At 37.4% G+C, this 27,854-nt stretch overlaps 1 protein-coding gene across 5 annotated transcripts in view; it reads left to right on the top strand.

Annotated features, from left to right (window-relative positions):
- LOC138351906 (protein IWS1 homolog) overlaps positions 1-26,560 on the top strand; it is a 44,921-nt gene extending 18,361 nt beyond the window's left edge. The window contains exons 10-14 of one of the 5 annotated variants that reach the window (XR_011222668.1): positions 2,619-2,712; positions 5,928-6,042; positions 10,043-10,167; positions 10,367-10,435; positions 17,237-26,560. Coding sequence is in view for 3 of the 5 variants with exons in the window: in XM_069304020.1 (XP_069160121.1) it covers positions 2,619-2,712; positions 5,928-6,042; positions 10,043-10,165 (332 nt within the window). In the remaining 2 variants the exon portion in view is untranslated. The other 4 variants (XR_011222667.1, XM_069304020.1, XM_069304021.1 and 1 more) reach the window with 4 other exon arrangements.
- The last annotated feature ends 1,294 nt before the right edge of the window (positions 26,561-27,854 follow it).

Raw genomic sequence — 27,854 nt, 5'->3', positions numbered from 1 at the left:
TGTGCATTCCTAACAGTTACTATTCTGTATAGCCATCACATCTCTAATGACTTCATTTGACTGAGCAAGCCCTATCTTCAGAGATTGGTCACATGTAATTGCTTGCCTATCTGCTCCAGTCCATTGAATGCCCTCTAAATTTTGAGGGGAAAAAATAATAATAAAAATTGTCTATGTATAATCAAGTACAGTATACAAGAGGGTCTATACAAGAGGGAGGGTCTACGTGGGGCCTCGTAGCCTGGTGGATAGCGCGCAGGACTCGTAATTCTGTGGCGCGGGTTCGAGTCCCGCACGAGGCCGAAACAAATGGGCAAAGTTTCTTTCACCCTGAATGCCCCTGTTACCTAGCAGTAAATAGGTACCTGGGAGTTAGTCAGCTGTCACGGGCTGCTTCCTGGGGTGTGTGTGTGGTGTGGGGAAAAAAAAATAGTAGTTAGTAAACAGTTGATTGACAGTTGAGAGGCGGGCCGAAAGAGCAAAGCTCAACCCCCCGCAAATACAACTAGGTGAATACACACTACATTACCAGTCTCCCTATACTGCACCTTCATTTAGTTTAATAAAAAGCTTCCATTTCATGTCTCTTTTAGTTGTACTGTATACACTATCATTCAGCTCACATATGTTGTGACCGATGACTGTTGAATGATGGGGATTGTGTGCAGCCCTCTTAAGAAAGGCAGACAGTGCAGGTGTAGAAACAGGTCGGCATTCTTTATATTATAGCCACACGACGAGGCTTAGCCGGCCAAGTGCTGATTGGTTATCACCAAGACATCAAAATTATGCAATTGGTAAAACTAATATAAGTTGCAACCAGAATTTGTATTTATTTAAATTTAAAAATACTTAGAGCATAATAATTAATATTTTGTCATTGATAAATTCTAGTAACAATGGAAAGTTATCAAACAAACTGCATTCTGGCTACTTTCATAATAGTAGGGTTGTTCAGTGGAAATTACAAGTTGAGTCTTTGGACCATTGGATATATGGTGATATTTAAGGTCATTTTGAATGTAAAAATGGGTCTTATAGGTAAGGAAATAGTTTCTAAATCTTGAGGTGGTGGTTTCCTTTATTACTATTGTTAGTGGGTAGCCATGTGTGTATCCCCTATTGTGAGTGGGTAGCCTTATTTATTCCCTATTGTGAGTGGGTAGCCTTATTTATCCCCTATTGTGAGTGGGTAGCCTTATTTATCCCCTATTGTGAGTGGGTAGCCTTATTTATTCCCTATTGTGAGTGGGTAGCCTTATTTATTCCCTATTGTGAGTGGGTAGCCTTATTTATTCCCTATTGTGAGTGGGTAGCCTTATTTATCCCCTATTGTGAGTGGGTAGCCTTATTTATCCCCTATTGTGAGTGGGTAGCCTTATTTATCCCCTATTGTGAGTGGGTAGCCTTATTTATCCCCTATTGTGAGTGGGTAGCCTTATTTATCCCCTATTGTGAGTGGGTAGCCTTATTTATCCCCTATTGTGAGTGGGTAGCCTTATTTATCCCCTATTGTGAGTGGGTAACCATATGTATCCCTGTTGTGAGAGGGGAGGGCTGCCGCTTGTATCCCCCTCATTTAGAATCCCCCTTCTAGACATTTAAATTGCTTTGTTAACATGATCATCACTTGCTAACACAAATATGGTAGTATTGCTCTCTTGTTAAGTGCTCGCTACTTGCCAACATAGGAAAGTAAGAAGTCATTGCCCCAGTAAATGCATTTTTATTATTATTATTTCAATTTTGTTCTCATGGGAGCTGCCTTCCCATTGGAAAATGATTGATGCTGTGTGTCATCCTCAAGCATCCAAAATGTATCTAGGAATTCAAGACTTCATAAGGTGTTCCTGCAACATTTGTAATTTTCCTCATGTGGGGTATTTTTATCACCCTGAGTAAACTTGCCACCACTTGCATGGACTTGTATAAACAAGTACATATATATTTTAATTCACTTGGACCATTGGAGCCTCATACCCGGGACCACAAATGTGTGTTGATAGGGAATGATGATTGGAACATACAAGTGGAAGTAATTAATGTTAAGAATAAAGAAGGGCATACCGTATACAGAGAAAATATTAGATCATTTTTAATTGTATTTAATGAAAGGTTAATGTTGAGTTGTGGAAGTTCTTAGGAGAGCACTATTTGGTACTGGTTTGAATGTTGTGAACTGAAACAATAGTGAAAATGTAGGTCTTCCCTTACTACTGCAGGGGGGGGGGGTAATGTTTCTACGCTCACAGCACCCCATGTTCCCATAACACACACAGCTCATTGTGCCAGCCTGTGGTCATTGTGCCAAATTATGTATTATGTCAGTCTATGCTTCTGGTGCAGTCTGTTCATATGCTGGAGGTATGCAGGAGACAATTCTGAATTGTCATGTGATTGAAAAACTTCTATAGTGGGATGATTTTGATCCCCATAATTTGATTACTGCTTCTCAGTGCCCTAAGTGGCTTTTCAGAATTCTCACTAACTTGAATTGTTGTCCCTATATTTTTAATTCTTAATCACATAAGTTAAATGCTGAATTTTAAGTTTACTTTAATGTTGAGTAATAAATGTTGTTGTTGATCAATATTTTTGTTTTGTCCCGTTTATTTTAGCATTATCTAAAGAGGAGCGCTTGGAGAGGGACATGGAGTTACATCAGAATTCAGGCGTCACCAAGAAAGAGGAAGTACAGTTAGATGAAAATGCGTAAGTTATGAAATAATTTTATGTAACAATATTTCATATGCTGTGCTCTGCATAAATACTGTCATTATACTTTTATAGACAAGTTCAGTACAGTATGTGAACATAATAAATATTTTGATCATTACCACATTTCCCACTTATGGGGTGGGAGAGGCATTTGTCCAGATAATATATGAGAGTTGTTTAGGAATGGAATGGTGATAGATAATTTGGTGAAATCACAGTGGACCTGTGCCACCACATTCCACAAATGCACCAAACTGCTTCATAAGACTAGGTATTAAGTGTTCCGTGTGAGTATTCAGTACAAGTATATCAATCACTCTTAACAAACTTTCTTCAACTAACCTTGTTCATACCACTTCTCATACACAATTCACACTTAATCTCTGCTTCTTCACACACTTGCCATGTATTTCCATAATTTTGTTTTCCTCTCCTTGTCCTAATCTCAAATTCATTTGCACATACACTTCATTATCATCATCCATTCATTCAACATTACCAAATCCATTTTATACGCTCACCTCAATCTTAGAGTTTACAGACTTGCACTCCACATCCTTCTGTGGAACCATTCCATATTCTAAAGACTGCATACGTGCTTTTCTTCAGTTATCGGGTTTTCAGGTATTCAAACTCTTGAGGTCTTAATTATTGCGGAATTGGGGTCGCATTGTACATACACAACCCGTTTTCAGACTAAGTCCATTTCCTCCAGTGGTCGACCCCAAAGATGCATTCATAAATTTTAACGTGCTGTTCATTCAAAACAGGAATTTTCTTAAATATAAATTAATATTATTATATATTATGTGCATTTTAGGCATTGGTTAGGTTAGGTGTTTTAGGGTCTGTTGGCAATTATTTGTATTTATGGTACTTGGGTGAAGCATTTACAGCGTTGTGGTTCGAACAAAAATTGTCAGCGAAACACTTGTTCCGGAAGTGATCGGACGTCATCAGTTGTGAATCGTTTGTAAACCGGTTTTCATTCATAAAGAGGGGGTTTGGTGGGGCATGGAATGGACTTTGGCCTTTGTTTATGAGGACAGGCAACATTATCATTACCTTGCTTAATTCTGTCATGCGATTGGTAGATATCAGTCCAGAGAAAATAGTTGCAGAGTTAATTAAAGTACTGTGTATGTTCACCATACTAGAGGCATTGTACTCATTAATATCTTGTTTTGCCACTAGATCTTCTGTTTGCATTCTTTTATTATTTGCATACCTTCATTATCAGTGTGTAAACTTAATCTGGCAGTACTATGCAACTTTGAATGTACAGTACTGTTTGTGAAAATGTAGGTCTTCCCTTACTACTGCAGGGGGGTAATATTTCTACTCTCACAGCAACTGAATACTCAGTCACTCCTGAACTCTCACTTCTTCCGTGTGCATTGTGTTTCTTTTAGAGTTAGCCTTGAATGTGGAGGCGACTTGAGTCATGGGAATACTTTTGTGGTGTGTGTGCTCTCTGGGCTGGGAAAGGTTAATTTAATTCTGAGTTAACTTAAGAAAAAATATTCCCTATCCCAGTAAGTGGAAAGGGGGAGGGGGGGTGGGATATTAGCTAGCAAGAATGCTGCTTGACAATCTCTGTAATGCCGAGTAGTGCCTGGAAGAGTTTTTGAGGTTTTGAGTGTATTTGAATGAATCTTCCTGATGTCATTCCAGGATGGATTGAGCATTCTATCATGTCTCCCTTGGGATAATTTGAAAGATCTCTGCTGTTCTAGTGTAGAATGTTGACCATGCCCTGACTGAGCATGGTCCTGCCTATGGGACAAGTAAGACCTTATCTTAAGCTCTGGGAGCAACCAAGTGTCATATGCATAATTGAGCTTTTCATATACTGTACTGTACTGCACTTAAAGCTTTATATTTGTATGAACAACTTGAACAAATTGTTTTCAGTTCATTTCCTTGCCTGTTTGCCAGTTTAGTTGTATCTTCATTTCCAGGTCATGTTGTTAAGTAATTTATATTTAATTTGTACAGTATTTACTAGATTTTCTTTCACATTCTCATTGTAAAATGATTAGCTTCTAAATGCAAAGAATTCAGTATAACATTACAGGCAGTTCCCTAACTATGAACAAGTTACATTCTGAGAATGTGTTTGGGAGCAGTGTTTGGGAGCAGTTTGGGACGCAAAGCAAAATGTTCCATAGGTGCAATGCTATAAATGGGGATGCGTTCCTGGATCACCACAAATCCTCACAAGACTAATATTTTTGTGATTAATAACGTAAAAAATACAGTATATTATTTACCTTGAATGCCTACTTGTCTAAATTAGCTGTCCTGAAAAATAAGGTCTAATTATATGAATAAATAAATGAAAAAAAGTGTGTGTACTGTATTGGATTCAGTCATTTATAATTTATCTCACATGTTAACACCTCCATGACCTCTCTCCCTCCTTCCATCACTAATCCATCTACCCCACCCCACCGGGGGATAGAAATAGCCTAAGCTACTCTATCCCTTTGAGATGTATTTATTGCTTATCTTAAACATACTTGAACTTGAACCCACCCACCAACAGTAAACACGATCTGTGTGTATTACAACAGCGCTTTGCTAGTCTTCCATGTGATAATGGTCTAGTAATTGTGAGAGGCATGAGCACCCTGTCCTGAACCCAAGTTGCCCAGGGTTATGTTGACACTGTGATTCTGTGTGTTTTGTGATCATCTTATTATGCTTTTCAATGGTTTTAATGATGTGTGATGTAGAGCTTTTAGTTTATAATTCTTTGCATCTGCTTTACTATTTCCTTTGTAATAGAGTATTAGCCAGAATGTGCTAATGCATTCTGTGTTAATACAAAATATTTTGTTATTCTGTGTCTTGAGCAACTTTCTGAACAACATTACGCTTTAATTTTTTCCATGATGTTATTAGGAGTTAAGCCATATACAGTAATACTAACTTGTTATTAAATTACAGTTATTATGCTGACAATTATGAAAAGTTTTATGTACAATAAAACTTTTCATAATTGTCAGCAGGGAAAAAAAACAGGGATGTTTGAATTTGTTGCTTGTGATACTAATGAATGTGGGAAATGGCTTTGGCCATTTCCCTTTGGCTTTTAGAATGTAGAGGTTATAGGAATTTAGTGAGTCACATAATAGTGTATGAATAGTTTTTGTATATTAAAATGTAAGGTTAGCAAAATAGTTAAAAAAAAATTATCTTTCCAGGAAACCTATACGTCCAGGTGAGGCGGGTTGGTGCTACAGAGCTCGTGTTCCACGCCCATCAGGCAAAGATTATGTTAATCGACCTAAATGGCAAACAGAAGTGGACATTAGTAGGGTAAGTTTGCAGAACCAAATTTAGCTGTTGTAGGTAATTTTACTCGGAGATCTCTCCTGAATGGGTTTGTACAAAATCCTGTATAAAGCTTGCAATAAGTTCTGTGGGACAGATTATTGAACACACAGACCCGAGAATAATGGAATAAATATAAAGTAAAAGCAGGTCAGCTTTCTAAGACACTATTTATTCATGTAAAAGATTTAAACCATCCAACCGACTGGAATATTTTTCATAAAAATTTCTTTGTCGTATTTAACCCTTTGGCTGCATATCCCATCATATGAAGTATTAGGGAACTGCATAAGATTAAAAGTCTTGCATATATATGGAGCTCACATTTGCTTTCAAACAAGAAATGCTGTACCAATGATACTTTTTAAGACTAGTTCTCTCTAGAGTGGAATATTGTTGAACACTAATAATCCCATTCTAAGCTGGAGAAATTGCTGACCTGGAGAGCATGCAAAGATCTTTTAGTGGTAAAATCCACTCAATAAAACATAAATTACTGGGATCACTGAATGGTTTTTAAATCTGTATTTCCTAGAGCGCAGGTGGGAGAGATGCATAATAATTTACACTTGGAAAATACTAGGACTGGTCTGCACATAGACATGACACCACATGAGACCAGAAGGCATGGCAGGATGTCCAAAATAGCTCCATTGAAAGCGGACGTGCAGTAGGCACGCTGAGTGAGAATTCAATCGACGTGAAAGGTCCAAGACTTTTCAACACTCCCCCTCTACACATTCGGGGTTCAAAAGAGAACTTGATAAGCACCTTCAAAGGATATCTGATAAACACCATCAAAGAATAAAGGTTTGATGTCAGGCTGCCAGCGGCCGCATCAAACAGTCTGGTTGACTAGACCACCAACCATGAGGCCTGCTCAGAGACCAGGCTGTGGGACGTTGATCCTTGGATGCATTGATAGGTATATGACAGGACAGTCTTACAGATATGAATTTCTGGAGGTTTCCTTGGACACAGGCTGTGGAGAAATGGTCATATGCACATTGGTCTTCTTTTGCAGTACCTCTTGAGGAATTCAAACATTTCTTCCTTGATGGATCCTATATCCTTTGAGTTGGTTCAGTGTCATGTTTTTGGCTACATTTCGAGGTTCTGAACTCAACCTGGATAATAAGTTTAAATGAAGGCGGCATATTAACCACCGCGCTGCGCCGAGTTTATTGTGAAATTTTCCGTGTGCATGAAATAAAGTGTTCTCCCAAAAAAAATTTCTTTGTAAAATGATAAATTCCCTTCTTCGAACATGTCTATGTAAAAATGAATACCAAATTCCACTATGGTTGTGGGGATGTGGACAAGGTGTGCTGTGACGTCATCAGGGCCTGGTCGCCCGTGCGTGACTTGCTCAGACACGGTCGTGCGGATCATTCAAGCACCGGGTGTTGCCACAAATATATTTTCAATTATTTGTTCTCTTTATTTCCAATGCGGTATTATTTGTTTTTTTATTGTATATGATGCATATTTGTGTCCTTTACAATATGTATACAGTAGAACGTTCATAATGTTCCATGGAACTGTGATTAATGTGTCCACAATAAATGTTTATTGTTGCAATATTATGTGTTAAAAATTCACTAAAATTACAATATGTACAGTTTCACACACTATGTACACAGTAACACACTGTATTACACACTCAGTACTTCAGAAGTGAATAATAATCAACGAAGTAGTCCATGGTACACAGCGCGACTTCACTCTCGTTGCACCAGGTACAGATAGATTTTTGCTTCCTATTTCTTCGTTCTGTGTGCTTGCAAATAACGCCCTCACGTACACCTTTGACATTAGTACCTGTAGGTGGTATGTAGCCAAGCTTGTAAAACGTAAGGTAGTCTTGAAAAGATTACAGGAAAAGATAAATTTGTAAGGTAGTCGTGAAAAGATCGCTTTGTAAGATCCCACACAGTAAGTGATATAGCCAGCCTCAAAGTGTGTCCATCAGTCAAGAAGAGATTCAGCTATTATCTATGGAAAACACCACCATGGAAGCTACTAACACTGTTCATCTATGCTACTTGTATCAGATGCATCATCACTGAATGCAGAAAACAATTCACCTATGTATCATCTAAATAAATTGGAGATAGCATAGCATAGGTGGGCAAGGAAGGTGCTCAGAGCTACAATTGGATACGCTCGCTGTATCGTCCTCATAGGTGCTGGATAACTTGCATCCGACCTTTGTGTTAGGTCCTTATTGTGCCTAGCTTCACCAATATTATGACCCTTATGTTCCTCAAACAATAAGGTTTGAATTTCACTGACAGAGCGCGATCTTGCAACACCGCGTTGGACAGGTGTTTGGGAGCCAGAAGCGTGTGCGCCATTCATGGTTGCTCACTCAGTACTAAGCCAGCCAGCAGCCCTAGGGCATTTTGGGATTTTTTTTCCAAGTTGGCTGCCTCTCTCTGGAGGTCCTAAGAGACCATTTTGTCCACAACTAACCTCGCACACATTTAGAATGGGTACGAAAAAATCAGAAGAGTTTTCTCTGTTTGTGCAATTTCCCACCGACCGAGAATACTCGGTTGGCGCAGTTAAGTGGTTAATGTTATAAGAGGATCTAAACAGATTCAAAATGAACTAGAAATAGGAGATTCACTTCTGTGCTGACAAATGTATAGTGCTGAGCCTATTGAACCCTTGGACACAGGCTGTGGAGAAATGGTCATATGCACAAAAAATAAAAAATAAATATATATATATATATATATTTTTAATATATAATTAAAAAAAGATTCATTATAGAATTATTTATTTGTATGCAAAATGTAAGAAAGATTAAAAAATAAGTGAACATTTATCGTTTGACTGGGTGGAGGCGCACCCCAAGGCTGCATCTAGCACTTGTTTACGTCTGGTGCTTGACTTTGGTGATACTTCCTGTTTTTTTCCTCTGTTGTTTCACTGTTTAATCACTTGTTTTTCTTTATTTACATTCACAGAGAGCTATTATATCCATATTTGCATCATACATGTAAAACCCAGACAATAATTGTTTAAATTGTCATATGACAACTGCATTCCCCCTAATAACATTCATGATGATAACTGCATTCATACCATGAAATAGTAGCAGGATTTTTTTCATGGGTCAACATAAACTCCATTACATCCACATAGACCTATTACAGTATAACCTTAGCTGAATCATATGTGTAAAACCCAAACAATTTGTAAATCTTCATATGACAATATCTGCATTACCCTGTGAATCAACAACTGACAATGTCTGCAGCCTATCTATCTTGAGGTTATCTTGATTTCGGGGCTTAGCGTTCCTGCGGCCCGGTCCTCGACCAGGCCTCTTTTATCTTACACATCCTCAGGAAGCAGCTCGTAGCAGATGTCTAACTACCAGGTACCTGTTTACTGCTAGGTAACAGGGTCATCAGGGTGAATGAAACTGGTCATTTGTTTCCGCCTCCACCGGGGATCGAACCCGGAACTTCAGGACTACGAATCTGAAGCGCTGTCCACTTAGCTGTCAGGCCCCTAAGGGTTAAAGAAAATATAGGTTCCAAATATCAGTACTGTAGTAAAAAATTGCCAAAATGTATTGCAAAATGGATTTCAGTCTTGATTATAAAGAATTGAAAACCAAGAAGGCTATGCAGTAGTGTTAAAAATACTGTAGTGTTCATTAGAATACTAGGATTCATCTCAGTAAGTGTTGATAATAAAAGCTATACAGTGTAGCATAAAATAGTAATGAGCTAATTTAAGACCAATCTCCAACATTGCTAAAGTAATATATATCAATTTGTAAGTGGTAAGGTCAAATCTAGCTTAAAGGCTATAGTATTTTTATTTTTTTGCAAAATCTCGGTAACTTGTTGGCAATGGATCTTGAAAATAATTTGTGTTATGAACAGTAACATTTCATCTTATTCAGATTATCTAGAGATGTTTTAATATTTTCTGTAGTGTAATGTATCTTTTTTACTTTTTCCAGTCAACCAAGAAGGAAATGTCACGGATGGATAAACAGATGAGGGCTTTCCAAGAGAGAAAACGATTATCTAAGGCCCGCCGGGCTGTTGCAATGAGTATTGAAGGCAGAAACATGGCACTCTAATTGTAAGTCCTTGAAATCATCAATTATATTTAATGTATATATTCAGTGTCCACTACATTTATATCATACCATGAAGATTGTATTTTCTGCTTTTGGGGGCATTAGTATATAATTTGACTATCAATAAGAAATTTGTAGTATAGTACATAATAAACAAGTCTAAAGAAAATCCCTGAAAATTAATAAAATATTTGTTTTCAGTGTTCTTGTGTTTACTCTCCTCGGGTCAATTAGAATACATCATACAACACAGTTATGGACTCCTGTTAGGTACTGTCATCATCATTTTATAAAGCTGTAAGAAAATCTTGTCACTAACCATGGCTGAAAAAAATTACTGAATTCGGTAAGCCTCTGAGCAAATAATATTCACTGGCTTGGGTCGAAATAAATTACTGTACCTGTAATTGGTAATGTACCTGTATTATTTTGTTTAATAGACTAATAATTTCTGTTTATTTTAATTGGCCAAATTTATCCACAAGATGTTGAAATTATTCAAAATTATTTACGCTAAATAATTTTTACTAAAATTTACTTGGCTTTTTTTTTTAATTTTTGAAGATGTCATAGTGCACAAATTACCTAATAGGACCTGAAAACGTATTATGATTTTGAAAGAAATAAACACCAGTGTAAAGAATGCTAGTTTAATCTTTTATAAATGTGTGTGTGCATGCCCACATTCTTGCATTTGTCATATTCAGCCTGTGCTCCTTGCACATATTCACCTTATCCCTCGCATGTATTCACCTTATTCCTTGCAAGTATTCATCTCATCCCTTGCAAGTATTTACCCTATCTCTTGCAAGTATTCAGCCTATCTCTTGCAAGTATTTAGCCTATCCCTTGCAAGTATTCAGCCTATCTCTTGCAAGTATTCAGCCTATCCCTTGCAAGTATTCACCCTATCTCTTGCAAGTATTCAGCCTATCCCTTGCAAGTATTCACCCTATCTCTTGCAAGTATTTACCCTATCTCTTGCAAGTATTCAGCCTATCTCTTGCAAGTATTTAGCCTATCCCTTGCAAGTATTCAGCCTATCCCTTGCAAGTATTCACCCTATCTCTTGCAAGTATTTACCCTATCTCTTGCAAGTATTCAGCCTATCTCTTGCAAGTATTTAGCCTATCCCTTGCAAGTATTCTTCCCATCTATTGTAAGTATTTATCCCATCCTTTGCAAATATTCACCCTATCTCTTGGAGATATTCACCCTATTCCTTGCAAGTATTCATTGATTCATCCCATCCCTTGCAAGTATTCACCCTATCTCTTGCAAGTATTCACCTTATTCCTGGCAAGAAGTTGCCTTCATCTTTTGTAAGTATTGAGCTTGTATGTCATAGTTTAACAATATAGTAGGAGGATAAGATAATGATGGGGGATTGTGTATCGGAAAGCTGATACCGACATGACTTTTAAAGTTGATTTAATGGAATGATGTAAATATGTATGTTGGTATACCTTGATTAAATCTATTTCCATGCCTTTTAGAAGAAAAGTTGCAAATAAATATGTACACATACTGAGGGGCGCACAAAATATATGAAGAAAACTAAATTGTTATTTTTCTTTGTCGAATCATAACCTTTTATCAATATATAAGAAAAGTATTAATTTTACTAGTATATAATACTGAATTTTTAATGGTTTATATATACATATAAACCATTGCTGCGAACAAGCCTGAATGGCTTGTTCATATAAACAGTCATATATATATATATTATAAGATTATACATATATATATATATATACATATATATATATGTATAATGTATATGTATATATATATATATATATATATATATATATATATATACATATATATATATATATATATATATATATATATATATATATATATATATATATATATATATATATACATATATATATATATACATATATATATATATATATATATATATATATATATATATATATATATATATATATATATATATATATATATATATATATATATATATATATATATATATATATATATATATATATATATACATATACATACATACACATATACATATACATACAGTGGTACCTCGGAATGCGATTGTCCCTGTATGCGAGGTTTTCGGAAGGCGAGCAGTATTTACTCCAAAAATTTGTCTCGGAAGGCGAGGGTTACTTCGGGACGCGAGTTTGTTGATACGCGTACAGGCCGACCTAGCGCGTGGTGGTTCGGCGATCGTCGCCCCTCTGCCCCTCAGTTTACCATTGTCTCGCGCTCAGTGACTACCCCCACATCAATTCTTCTCGCGGATTTTCAGTGTTTTGTTGGATTTTTGGTGATTTGTCTATACAATTTGTTATTATATATCTCACCATGGGTCCCAAGAAAGCCAGTGGTAAGGATAAAGGCCAGAAAGCTCATGTGAGGATGACAATAGAGGAGAAACAAGAGATCATTCGGAAGCATGAGAACGGTACACGTGTTGTTGAACTTTGTAGGCAGTACAACAAAGCCACATCAACAATATGCACTATACTTAAGAAGAAAAATAAGATTATGGGTGCTAAAGTGGCAAAAGGAGTAAGAACATTAACGGCACAAAGACCACAAATACTTGAAGAAGTGGAAAAGTTGTTATTAATTTGGATACACGACAAGGAGTTGAGGGGTGATAGTGTTTCGGAGGCCATTATTTGTGAGAAAGCCAGGGTGTTGCACGAAGACCTTCTAAAGAAGACCCCTGCAACGAGTGATGCAGATAAGAAAGAGTTTAAGGCAAGCAGGGGCTGGTTTGAAAAATTTAGAAAGAGAAGTGGTATCCATAGTGTTACAAGGCATGGGGAGGCAGCCAGCTCAGACAAACCAGCCGCTGGACGATTTATTGACGAATTTAAAGAGTTTGCAGAGGCTGAGGGATACCTACCGCAACAAGTGTTTAATTGTGACGAAACAGGACTGTTTTGGAAAAGAATGCCTAAGAGGACATACATTACCAAGGAGGAAAAATCCTTGCCTGGACACAAGCCTATGAAAGATAGGTTTACGCTTGTGCTGTGTGGAAATGCGAGTGGCGATTTGAAAATTAAACCCTTGCTAGTGTATCATTCTGAAAATCCAAGGGTTTTCAAACAGTATAATGTGCAGAAAACCCATTTGTGTGTGATGTGGAAGTCTAATAAAAAAGCATGGGTGACTAGGCTTATTTTTTCGGAGTGGGTGAATGAAGTGCTGTGCCCTGCCATAGAAAAATATCTGCAGGAGAAACAATTGCCACTCAAAGCCGTGCTTCTCCTTGACAATGCTCCTGCTCATCCTCCAGGCTTGGAAGATGATTTGTTGCCTAGATACAATAAATTCCTCAGTTAAATTCCTTCCTCCTAACACCACTCCTCTAATTCAGCCTATGGACCAGAAAGTCATAGCGAATTTTAAGAAACTGTATGAAAGGGCACTTTTCCGGAAATGTTTTGAAGTGACTGAAGCCACAAACCTCACCCTCAAAGAGTTCTGGAGAGAGCATTTTAACATTTGTAGTGCTTTAAAACTCGTTGACAAAGCCTGGCAAGAAGTGACTCAAAGAACCCTGATCTCTGGCTGGAGAAAATTGTGGCCTGAAGGTGTGAGAGAACTAAACTTTGAGGGGTTTGAGCCTATAAATGATGCGCCTATTGTTAAGGAAATTGTTAGTCTAGGCCAGCAAATGGGCTTGGAATTGGATGGTGATGATGTGGAGGAGTTGGTGGAAGAACACAACGAAGAACTGACCACCAAAGAACTCCTAGCCCTTCAACAGGAACAGCAAGCCAACGCAGCAGCGAATGATTCTGCAGTGGAGGAGGAGGTGGCAGCAGCACCAACAGCACCAGCGAATGTCCCTTCTGCAGTAATTAAGAAGGTGTGTCAGATGTGGGAAGAGATTCAAACAACTATTGAACAGACTCACCCAGAGAAAGCTGTAGTAGGCCGTTGTTTTAATCTTTTCAATGACAATGTGATGCCTTACTACAGAGACAGCTTGCGAAGAAGGGAAAAGCAAGCTTCTATGGACAGATTTGTGGTGAGGAAATCGAGCAGTGAGCCTCAACCAGGACCTAGTGGCACTCAGGTTAAACGTCCCAGGGAGAGCACACCAGAAAGGTCCTCACTGCCTGATGTGATTATGGAAGGGGACTCCCCTTCCAAACAGTAACTCCTCTCCTCCTCCCCCCTTCTCACCATCTTCCATACGCCTACAGCACTCGACAGCAAGGTAAGTAATAACTGGAACATAGTTTTGTAGGTTTATTTAGATGAATTAGGTAAATTAGGTATAAAAATTTAGTTTGATGTGGGTTTTTTGGGGTAGTCAGGAACGGATTAATTCATTTCCCTTTATTTCTTATGGGGAAATTAACTTCGGAATGCGAGTTTTTGGAATGCGAGGCGTCTCCAGGAACGGATTAAACTCGTATTCTGAGGTATGCCTGTGTGTGTGTGTGTATATATATATATATATATATATATATATATATATATATATTTATTTATTTATTTATTTATATATTTAATATATAATATATATTAATAATATTTATATATAATATATATATATATATTTAACATACCAGAGACCATAAGACATCTTTTTTGGAGCATCTCTCTGTGCTCTAAGGAAAAAAGATGGAGGGAGCGGAACAACAGCTGTGGACAATTCCCTCTGCCATCTCATCAAAAGGCTGCTGTGAGAACAGTTAGCCAGGCAACGGCCAGCATGCTAAAACCAAAACAGCTTGGGTTCGGCATTCCACACGGGTGCGAGGAGGCAAATCATGCAGTTCAAGCTTTCGTTGCTAACGTCACAGACTAAAGGTCTTGATCAAGCTAAATTTAAAAAATGCCTTCAGTATGGCACGGAGGAATTCTGTACTCCGTGCAGTTCATCATTTCCTTTTCTTCTACCCATTTGCATATTCGTGCTACAGTTGAGCCCTAAAGATATTTTTTGGCGAATATGATATAGACTCTCAAGAAAGCATCCAACAGGATGACCCCCTTGCTCCTCTCCTTTTCTGCTTAGTCATCAAACAAGTCACAGAAGTCCTGTCCAGTGAGCTTAACATCTGGGGCCAGACTCACGAAGCAGTTACGCAAGTACTTACGAACGTGTACATCTTTCCCCAATCTTTGATGGCTTCGGTTACATTTATTAAACAGTTTACAAGCATGAAAACTTCCCAGTCAACTGTTGTTATTGTTATAAACAGCCTCCTGGTGCTTTGGAGCTCATTAGCTGTTTAATAATTGTAAACAAACCCCCCCCCCCCCAAAGATTGAGGAAAGATGTACACGTTCGTAAGTGATTGCGTAACTGCTTCGTGAATCTGGCCCCTGGTTCTTGGATGATGGTACCCTACCTGGTTCTCAAGACTCCCTCCTGGAGGACAACAGAACAATCCAGGAGCAAGGTGCAAATTTAGGCCTCGCCCTAAACTCTTCAAAGTGCGAAATAATATGTTCCAACCAGGGTATCATAGAATAGGATGTTCTGCTAAATATTTGTTTAACCAAATCTGAAGACAGCACACTCCTAGGAGCCCCCCCTCCCTGGGGTTGAAGGCCATCAATGAGGTCCTTAAGAAAATTGCTGACCTTAAGAGGATGGATGGGAGGATTGAAGATACTGGATGATCATGATGTACTTCACCTCATCACCAGATACCTGTCCCTCCCCAGGTTAACCTACTTTCTGAGGTGTTCACCATCCTACATTAGCCAAAAAACAAAAACTAGGTGAATATGACCTCTTACTGAAATCGATGTTAGAAAGAACCCTCACCCTTTCTCTTGATGACCTATAGTAGAAACAAGCCTCTCTTCCTATAAGACTTGGAGGGGCCTTGGAGTTCGAACAGCAACACAAATCACTGTATCAGCCTTCGAGTCCTCCTCCTCTGCATCTGACAACCTTGTGAAGAAAATTCTACCTGCCTACCTAGGTCAGCTGGCAGGCATACACGATCCCAATTTTATACACTGTGCTACCGAGTGGGCCTCTCGCGCAGGCCCATCACCTCAACCACCACCTCCAAATGCCCACAAGCAATCCAGCTGGGATGGCTTCATTGTAGACTGAGCTGCTGCAGAGTGCCTGGGAGCTGCAACAACACAACATGACATTGCTCTCCTCACAGCAGAAGCAGCCTCACAAGTAGGTGACTTCCTGTTAGCAACCCCAATGTCAGCAACAGGCACATGTCTCGCACCACACACCCTCCGAATTATTGTGGTCCTCTATCTTGCTGCTGCAATTCACACCAAATACAGGTGTATTTGTGGTGAGGTGGTGGCTGAGAGGTACGACTTTCATGTCCTACTCTGCCAAAGCACGGGGATGGCACTCAAGGCACAGTGAAGTTAACGAAATCAGCAAGAGGAGCCTCACCACAGCTGGATGCCCAGCTGAGAGAGCCCCGTAACTCTACTGCTTTTATTGGTCGCCCTGATGGTATCTGGGACTACACATGTATATACACCCTGGCTAACACCTCCATTGACTTCAGTGTTGCATATCCGGGTGGCACTGACACACTCAGGGAATCAGCCAAGTCCCGTAAGTACAGAGAACTGGATCACCATTACAATTTTTGTTCCCCATGCTTCTGAAACACTTGGTGCCTGCAGTAAGAGTGCCACCAGTTTTTTTAAGGAACTGGATTCTAGGCTAATTGAAACAACAAGAGACCCTAGAGCCTCCAGCTTTATCTTCCAGCACCTCAGCTTGCCAATATAGATGGAAAATGCACACTGCATTTAGCAATTCCAGCCCACCAACTGAGGAGCTGGAAGAACTCGACAACTTATGATAATCATCTTTGTACCTTACATGTAACTCCCTTTCTGTAATAAAACTAAAAAAAAAATATGTATTTTCTAAATACAGTATTGTATTAATTTTCATCAATTCTGTCAAGTTCTTGTAATAGATTGTGCCTTGAACTTTTAGAGACCATTGTTTCAGTAGTGTACAGTTTGGTAGCTTGTAACACTTTATTATAAACAAAATTACAAATGACATAATTTTCATTAAAATTTATATTTTTTTCATATTTTCAGACAGTACCTGCCTTGCAGATTTTTGGATGTGTTTGTTTCCAGGCCATGAACCACAGCATATTCTCCTTAAATATATTAAAACTTTTGTAACCTGATCATCTTCTGTTGACTTCACAAGTGGTCACCTTCATACTCTCTTGTATATGATACAGTACATTCACATTGCCTATACAGCCTTATATTTGAATTTGTTTGGATTTATTATCTTGCACATTGGCCTGGTCAAGGACCGGGCTGTGGGGATGCTTGAAAATCATCGCAAGGTACTTTTTCAACATTGTTAGTTAATTCCTTGGTTATCCATCTGTTAGCCAAAATTGTCAGCATATAGAATCGACTTGAGAATGGTCCAGGACGGACCGAAACGTCGTCATCCCTTCACCTTCTAGTGTGTAGTCTGGTCAACATATAGAATCCATACCCCATTCTTAAAGCAGTTTGGTGGAAGAGTGCACAAAGCTGACAAGAATGTTGGGAAACACCAAGATGCAAGTTGACCATTCATACATGATGATTTGCCTGTAAGTGCTTTATCAACTCTGATAGATACACACACACACACAGCTAGTGCTTAAGTATTTATTTTGTAAGAGGCAGGTAGTAGACATGTTGAATTTGTTTTCATTGTGTTTAATTTTTTTTATCGATGCAGATTCTGCTCGCTATCAACTATTTTTTTTCCTTTAATAAATTTAATATCCTTCGAGTTCATTGAAATGTAGCTACTGGTTTCTGTGTTTTTGTCATTATTGACACAGCCAGCATACTTACTTTCATAAATTCTCATATGATAGTTTTAGGATATTTCCTTTACATAAACCCTAAAATAGTTGACAGTACAGTACAGTATACGTAGGTGAAACATCCAGAAACTTGAATATGAGAACTTAAAAAAAGTAAGTTTGCCATGTCGATAAAATCAGCAGCTCTTGTTTCAGGAACTACAGTAGTAGCAAACCTCATAAAGTTTAGGGATGCTAAATTTATCAAAGAGGAAAAGCATGTTAGAAGTTGACGGATAAGAATGCAGCCAACAAACACAACAATTCCATTGAATGGGATGAAGGAAAATTCAACGTTGCTGCTACCCCTCTCGCTACACTAATACTTGGTAAATACACATTGTAACAAACCATCATGGACCTCACTGACCTCGACCCACCTTTGCTTCACTGACCTCAACCCACCTTTGCCTCACTGACCTCAACCCACCTTTGCTTCACTGACCTCAACCCACCTTTGCCTCACTGCCTCCTCCCCAATTCTCCAATTTGTATATATATAAACATTAGTTCTTTATATCTGCTAGATTTAATAATGTCCTTACAGGTAAATAAATCAATTAACAAATACTGTACTGTTCTTGGCATTTCTCTATATTAAAGCAACTTATTTTTTAATTCCATGTCAGGTATCTATATCCATGCATAATCTCTCTTACTACTGGATAATTTAAACAGAGAGAATAATAAAACACAATTATATTTTCATTATGAAATTCAAGTAGTGTTCCTGCCATTTATAACAAACATTACACTTGAAAACCTTGACTGCCTTCACCACTTTTACTCCTGCATCATAACAACAGAGTCAGGATCCTTCCCAGTTGATTGATTTAATATATACTGCACACTCAATATTTGTGCAGAATTAAAATACACAGCAAAAAAATGTTCACACTTGCTGGACAAGGAAACACTCTGTGCCTTGCTACATCAGCCCTTCCCCGTCATGCTGCTCGGGTAGACATGCACGCCACACCACCCACAACCAAGGATATATTGTTTGTATAAATAATTACTATTATTGTAAAAATATAAAGTGGCAAAAGGCTGTTTACTGTATATTCCATCATAAGATGTGATGTATTACAAGGGTGTTGTGGATCAGTGGCACATACCAACCATTCTGGTTTTCAAGCTGAAATGTTCGTTACATTGGATTTTGTAATTAGCCAATACAGGATTCATATTATAAATAATTAAATCACATGTAAACTAGTATCAGTAAAAAAATTGTTGTAGGGATATTGTTAAAAAGAAATGAATATACAGTACTCTGTACTCCCCTTGAATAGACTAAATGGGACTGAGCACCTTCCAAAATTGGTTCATTCTGGTGCCAGCACAGGTACGGCTATTTGCAGCATTTTGTTTTTAATCAGAAATTGTAGAACATGCATTTATGCGTATTTTAATTTGTTTATAACATAAAATCTAAAGGAATGTGTATTACAGTATATATAGTCTTGGTACAGATACTCATACATCAGGTTTGAGAAATTGCATCGAACAGCCTGGTTGACCAGACCACCAACCAGGAGGCCTGGTCAGAGACCAGCCTGCGGGGACATTGCTCCTCTCAATCATCAACAGGCATGCATATGATATTGTATCAGAAACAGTGCTGGTATACCAATGCCATACTCCTTCACCAGGCCAGGTTACTTTGCGTTGTTTCTGAGGTTTAATGTACCTTCAGCCTGGTCTGTGACCAGGCCTCCTGGTTGGATCTGATCAACCAGGCTGTTGGACGTGGCTGCTCACAGCCCAAATGCCTGATCAATCGGGTATCCTCTGGAGGTGTTTACTCACATACTCTCTTTGAACACCATGAGACATTGTCAAGTTATGCCCTTTGTGTTTAGAGGGATAGTGTTGTTGAGTCTTGTTGTTGTTGAAAAATAGCAGAAATCCTTTAGAGTTCAGAGGATTGCCTAACAGTTACACATAAGTGGGAAAAGCATGGTAGGCTTGAAAATTGCTTTTGTACAATTATTATGAACCCCATCCCCATCATGTGGGCAGTAGTGGGAAAGGTTACAGAGGCACATAATGGGCTCAGGAACTGAATAGCTTCAAGGAAGAGCATCTATCTAGAGGTTATCTTGAGATGATTTCGAGGCTTAGCGTCCCTGTGGCTCGGTCCTCGACCAGGCCTCCTCTTTGTTACATCCCTCCCCCCAGGAAGCAGCCTGTAGCAGCTGTTTAACTCCCCAGGTACCTATTTACTGGTAGGTGAACAGGGGCATCAGGGTGAAAGAAACTGCCCACTTTTTTCTGCCTTCACCGGGTATCGAACCCGGAACCTCAGGACTATGAATCCCGAGCGCTGTCCACTTAGCTGTCAGGCCCCTACATAAACACAGTTGTGTCCGGTATGCATTTACAAAATTAAACTAATGAGTCACATTGGATATATCCATGTATTACTTTAATTTCCAACAATTGTTAAATTATATTTCATTATTTTTAATGATATTTACTCATATGTGTATGATTTGCTTTGAGTGTGATTGGGCATATTTCACTGATGTTAATGTGGATGATTTCCTTTCTCCCAAAATTCTCATCAGTTAGGCTAGAATATTTCTGAAAATGTTCAGTACGTACAATTTTGGGTGCAGTTTGCAAATAATAAAAAAAACTTCCAATCCAACCGGCATTGCAGTGATTGGAAATGGAAAAGGAACTAAATTACATTTAGCTCCTTTTCAGCGGGAATACACAGTACAGATAGTATACAGAAACCTATTGGAAGGTTTGTTGACAAACTTGGCAGCACAGTGCAATCTGCTTGGTGTGCAACTTTATAAGTAATTTATCACTTTTTGATAATTCAAATCTACAGTTCAGTATAATAATAGATTTCCATACAGGTAACATCATATAAGGTTAAGGTTTATATATATTTTTATTATGGTTATAGTGCTCCTCTATATATTTGGTACGAATTTACAAAGTAAATTGGTAAGAATATTACAGAAACTTGCTGCCAATTATGTAATGTAAGGTCATTTATAAATTGACTTTGATGTGCAGAATTGTGCGTTACCCCATGTTTTGAGAACCGTGACAGTTTTATACACGGAAGGATGCCTGTAGATAATAACACAAAATAAGTTCTAGAGCTAGGTCTTGCTCGCCATTGATACAATTGAGTGTACTAGGTTAGTACACAGAAAAAATAGCAGAGAGCAGAGTCATTGCATGAAACTATTGTACTAATGGTTTGAAAGGCATGGTTTAGGAGCTGCTGATTGACCATGCAAGCACATGCCTATACATGTGGCAACACTCGCAGGCAGGGCCCAGGAACTGGACATAATGCTTTGCAAACACACATTGAAAATTACATTTTGGGATATACGTGCACACATGCATGCACAGAGAAATATAGTGTGTGTTCATTGGGGCCTTAATAGGCCTTAAGCCCAACACCGAATCAAAACCATGCACAGAATTGTTCCTGTGTGTGGCTCGTCTTAACAGTTGGTGTACACAGCATCACTAGAATAAGTAAAGCTTGTAAATAAAAGATTAGCTTTTTAAACTTGAAGATGAAGGCATTCAAATGCAAAATCTCTTAACTTAAATGCAGTATCATAATTCAAGATAGGTTCATTAGATTTTTACTTTTCACTGATATTTATAAATACAGTACAGTAATGTATTTTAAAATGCTTGAAATATCCTCCTCATATCTTGACATGCAAATACTGTACAGTATTTGCATATTCTTCCTTTTGCCTATTTTATATTGATTTGTTGTGCACTACAGTTTTGTAGAACTAAAATCGTTAGAAAATGTGCAAATATATAGTGGCTTCGCTAAATGTATTTATTGTATGCACAATGATACATGATCCAGTACTTTAGGATGAAGATTACATTTATTTTCATGATACACTACTGTTTGTGATGTCAAATATATATATGCAGTACTATTAGCTATTCACTATAGTTTTGGAAACAAAAACAAATATATATAAGAAATCTGGAAAATGCATTTGTGTATCAGCTTGAATCTTTCAAGATTAATAGCTTAACATTGTCAGGTACATGAAGTCTGTGAGGCTCACCAAGATCCACTAGTCAAAGACATATCTTCCCTAAGATGCAACCCACAACAATCAGTCAACGTCCTAGTTTATGGGCTCACTATAGCCCGTGCTACACAGACGTTTTGTTCAGAGTAGCTGAATCTAAAACAACAACTCCCTGGTATCTATTTACTGTTATGTGAACAGGGGCACAGAGTGTATTTAAACATGACTAACCTAGAGTCATTCAAAGGCAGATTTCATAAACATTTCAAAAATTGGGAGGAGGGGAGGGGGAAGAGGAAGGGTGCTAAGCAATGGCTTGAAAACCAATTAAGTTGTAGCTGTACCAAAATTCATTTGCGCATTGCCTTGATGCCTGGAACACTTCCAGTACTCCTGGCTGCTAGTAATACTGTACTCTACAGGTTTTCAACAGAACCAAATGTGTGTATTTACATTAGTGTATATCACAAGAATGGTTCACCATACACATATATATATATATATATATATATATATATATATATATATATATATATATATATATATATATATATATATATATATATATATATATATATATATACATTCTCATTGCTTTGTTTCACACTCACCATGGAGTTGGTAGGTATCAACCTGGAAAAAGGGGTTAATAATACAGAATAGTTATAGATAATAAATAATAAAACATTAAAATATCACTTTTCCATTCTTTCTATCATTCACTATAATATATGCAGTAGCATCATAGATGAACAAGCACTACCTACACTCCAGCAGTCACCCACAGCAACACCATTGCTTCAAGACCACATGAACAGTTCTCCTTGTGAATTGTCATGTACATTACATAGTATTCATATACATTTATGCCTTTCTACTTCATCCAGCCTTGTCTCTCGATATATCCTGTCCACACTCGCGTCTCTCTTCCTCTCTCTCACACACACACCACACCTTCTTCTTGGCCTTAGTCGTCGTCTCCTATCCTGGAATTCGCACTTAAATACACTTTTCATTGCTAAACCGTCATTCATCCAATATGTCCAAACAATCTTGGGATGTTCTCTATTACATTACCCATAATGTTTTCATCATTGTAACCTTAGTACTGCACAATTTTCTTATTTCTTTAAAATTTTAATGAGAGGAATTTGTCGGTATTTAATACCCAAGTCAAAATTAACTTTTCAAGTAATTTTTTATTTTATTCACTTGAATAATTAAATACTTTATATTTTCAGCTTTTTGGATACATTGTGACCATGTATTAAATTAAGTAACAAAGATAGGCTTGTAAAGTCTAGCATCCTGAAAACAACATCTGCCCCACCACAAGTATATACCCTCTTGCCGTTTGTAAAATAATCTTTCTCCTCATCCCACCCAATTCAAGCTCGACCACATCCTACGTCACCCCACCCCAATGAACTTATTGTCTATCTTTCTCTCCCACACCCCCATTGCTTCCCTTTCTCTGCCCCCCCATCCAACCCAACTCCACACTGACCACTTCAAACCCACTCGCAACCATCATTAATAACTTTACCATCAGCACTATTTTTATGAATTTAAACTTGGTCAATTTGTGTCCATTTGGGTGATATATTTAGAATATTATTAATATTCTTTTGTTATATTTTTTTATGCATATGTATGTCTTAAAGTAAGTTTTTTTAATTCCTTTTTCAAAAGGAAGATTCCTAATGCCCACCTGCTAACACACCACTACATTTGCCACCAGCATTATAACCTCTAATATTACCACCTCCCCCCACCAGCTCACAATCATCATTACACACACCTGTACTCATTACTCCCTGAATGCATTGTACTTCAGTACTCATTACAGCATACTGATCATTACACCCACTGTACTCACCACAGTACACACATCACTGTTCGTATCATCAGCAGCCTGTGAATACCTTTCTCAGTTGGCTACATTTGATTTAAATTCTTTATAGCTAGGTTTTGATCATGTCTGCATTCAGTATGAGGTGCCACATGTGCAGAGTCATTGGATGATTTAGTAACTTCCTGCCAAACACGACGAAACTACGAAATTGCTACAATGTTCAACCGAGCTTTAACACCTAATAAGTTGTAACAACGTTCTAATACGTCATAAAAATGTTAAAACAAAATGGAACAACTTTATTACAAGTTGTAACAAGTGGAAAATAGGGACAGTTGCATTGTGTGTGTGCAGGGATGCCAAATTTCAACATTTAGTAGTGACACTTAAAACTGTTAATTGTTTACATCCAAATTAATTGGAAAAATATTTTTAATTTTAAATCTGAATACAATACTCTGTTTAAAGGTAATTTGTATATATATTGAGAAGCATACATAAAGAAAACAATCTAGATCATAAACAGTAAAATAACTGCTCACATAGCTGTGTCTACAGGAAGTGAGGTCCAACTCTAGTGCCCCACCTAAGCTATTGTAACTGGTGCTTCATGCTTCTCCAGCTTTCCAGTACTGTACCATCATACTTGCTCTTGAAATATAAACGATGGTTTCTTCGATCATGCTTATCCCACGTGTTTACCACTATCACTTCATACATATATTTCCATACATTTCCTTGGCTTGCTGTGTTTTTACCTGTGTCCCACAGTTCTGTTGCCCCCTCCTGAAAAAGACTACTGTAACTCTATCCACTTTGTCTCTTTAGTGATATTTTGTATATTATAATATCAGTTCTTGTTGTTTTCTCTTTCTGTGTATCTGTGTCATTAGTTTTAGTTCACTTGGTCTATCCTCATAGCTCATTTTGATTATTTCTGGTGCAGTACTTGTCTTTTGGCAAATCTTGAACCTTGTATATTTTCTTGTGCCCTGCTAGGTGTCATGTATAATATTCTTGAAAACCATCTTTGTTGCTAGTCTTGTATATGCGACTGATATTATATGTGTGTGTGTGATATTAGATCTGATGTAACATTCACTGCCAGGTTCATTTTCCTTTTTGATTCCTGTACTTACCTCCCTCATAAACCATACAGCCCTTCTCTTCATTACACATAACATTTACACACAATTTGTTTGTCCATTTAGCCTGTCCATATCCTCTTGTAGCCTTGTGCAGTACTTTTCAGTCTTTAACCTCTTTATCTGTTTAGCATCATCGGCATGAACAATCCTACCTCATCCAAAATATCATTTACATAAATCAGTCACTGTAGTTTTCAAAGTATAGTATAGTACCGAGAATTATGGGACACAGCCACTTCCCGTCATTCTGATTATTCCTCTCTCATTACTACCCTTTTTCCTATTTGTCAGAAAAGTTTGAGGGAGGCAGTTGCAAGAATAATATATATATATACTAGTATATATATAAAAAGTGCCTGGGGTGTATGATACATCAGACTTATCAGGAGCACACATTAACAATAAGGTCAGCTGTAAATGAAAATTAAGTAGGAAGGTATTTGTTTTATAAACCTTCTGTATACTCATGCTCAGGTCTTAACTCTTTTTTCCTGTATGCAAAGCAGGGTAATAATTTAAATCATTAACTATCATTGTATATATAGTAAAGTACTGTATAACTATTTGTATACTTTGTGGAATAGATTAAATTTGAAAAAGTACTTCACAAAATGTTTTTAATATTTTGCATTTTTTTTTTATGGAGAATTTTCTCACTTGCTTCTATAAAAAAGTAAACAAGTGTGAACAGTATTCTCAGCAGAAGTAAAATACAGTTTAATAATTATATTTTATGTGGTTAAAATATTCATGGCATGATATTATAGAGTTCACATGCATATTATTATATTAATTTTTACAAGATAAAAACAATAAGTTGCAAGAAATGAACTGCAGTGCTGGAGAAGCTAAACGTACTTTTTCTCTCACTATTTGTATACATGGTAATATTATCAGGCATTGTGTTGACTGCATCAGCCCAGGAGATGCAGAATTGCTCGATGTAATACAATTCTTGTTTCTAGGATGATTTTACAGGTGTAGAATTGTGATCGGTTTTGTTTTGAAAAGTGCTTCATACACCTGTTTAGTTGATTATGAAGCTTATTGTCTTTAACCTCTTTCTAGCACTAGAATTTCTATAATATTATGCCAAGTATGTTCTCATATTTTGTGTTTGCTGGGACTGTATGTATAAAGTGTGTGTAAAAAGGTTTGTAGTGTTTGACTACATATTTCATAATTTTTTGTGCATTGGAAGGATTGTTAATTTATAAATTTTTCACCTTCTTCTCTAGGCTGATGCCTTCCCACCCCTTAAAAAGGGAAAATAGGGGCTAATGATTGAATGAATGATAAAATACTGTGAATAATGAAGTACAGTATCATTATAATTTTCAGCGGAGATTGGGAGAGGCACTATACTCTTGAAATATTTTTAGATTTTTCTCTTTCCTTTGGAGATTGAAAAATAATTTACTTGACTCCATGAAGTTATTGTAGTCAGTTTTTCTGTACAGATATTACATAAAAATAAAATTAAAACAAATTGATTGTAGTGTCTATCCACTGACAGTGCTAGGTTCCAGAAGTATGTATTTTTTTTTTTTTTTTTTTTTTGCTTTGTTGATAAAGCTGTTTTTACCATAAATTGCACTGCAACTTTTACCAATGAATTTGTTGCTTGGCTAAGAATGTTTTTAAAGTGTTATTTCCTGTGGGTAGTCACACAAAATCTCTTGTAGTGCACTTCAACACACACAAGAGAGTAAAGTTGACAACAGTAAGAACTTACTGTCCGAAACCATTTACTGTACAGTACAGTACAGGTGTACTTGGAGATCCACTGCTACTCATCTCAGAGGTTCAGCAGTCTTTGAAGGAGCATTAGGCTAGTGGAACTTTGTGGAACTTTGTATATACTTTTGACCAAGTTGCCTGAAATCAGGTATACATAACTTATCTTATTCAGAACTATTCCAAATAAGCAGGTCTGGAATCTTTGTTCTCATAATAATGTAGTTCCATTTGTATTATATATCCTCCAAGGTTATTGCTCTTCAGTAGCAGAGAGGATAAGTCAAATGACATGTTTAAACTTTTCTCAAATAAACTAAAATTTTACTTGCATGACAAGGAACATAAATAAGCAAATAATTACAGGTATCTTATAAAATAGAAACTTTCCTTACAATAATTCTTTTAGTAGGCTATCTCTTGATAACAAAGTGACACATCAATCTTTTAGGCAACCAAATAACTACTAGTGTTCAAACATTAATTATTAAAAATAACCAGTTATAGTAGTTTAACAACCAAATATACTAGTGCTGTGTTTATGTATGGGTCAAAGCCTTCTGAAGGCCTGCTTCTCTGATATTTATCCTGATGAAACTTTTGTGATGTCTTTCCCAGAGACAAACATTTTTATACTGTGGAGCTTTATGTGATTTTGTATGCTCCATGACATACTTTCTGGAGGGGCCAAACGGTGGCTCCCTGTCACTAGTTGCAGTGAGATAGTTCCAAGCTATTGTCACATAAGCTCTTGTGAGTCATTAAAACCCTACCAGGGACCAGAGGCTAAGACCTGGCTCACCTCAAAGAGGCACCAAGAGTAGGGATTATGTGATCTCATTCACCAAGTAATCAAGCCCTCTCCCACCTGAGATAAGGGCAGCAAGATCAAGAGAGTAAAAAAATTAAAACAGCGAACAATCTGGGGTATATTGTTAGGTTACACCCACCCCCTAGTTACAACTGCCCACCACCAGGTGCCACTAGGACTGCTGCCTCTCATGTCAACAAATACTTAATCATTTGCCTTGTATCAGCCACTACAGGTCA

This window comes from Procambarus clarkii, chromosome 51 (genome assembly GCF_040958095.1).
Source record: "Procambarus clarkii isolate CNS0578487 chromosome 51, FALCON_Pclarkii_2.0, whole genome shotgun sequence".
Taxonomy (NCBI): domain Eukaryota; kingdom Metazoa; phylum Arthropoda; class Malacostraca; order Decapoda; family Cambaridae; genus Procambarus; species Procambarus clarkii.
Note: the sequence above shows the minus strand (reverse complement) of the source record. Positions and strands in the feature narration are given on the sequence as shown.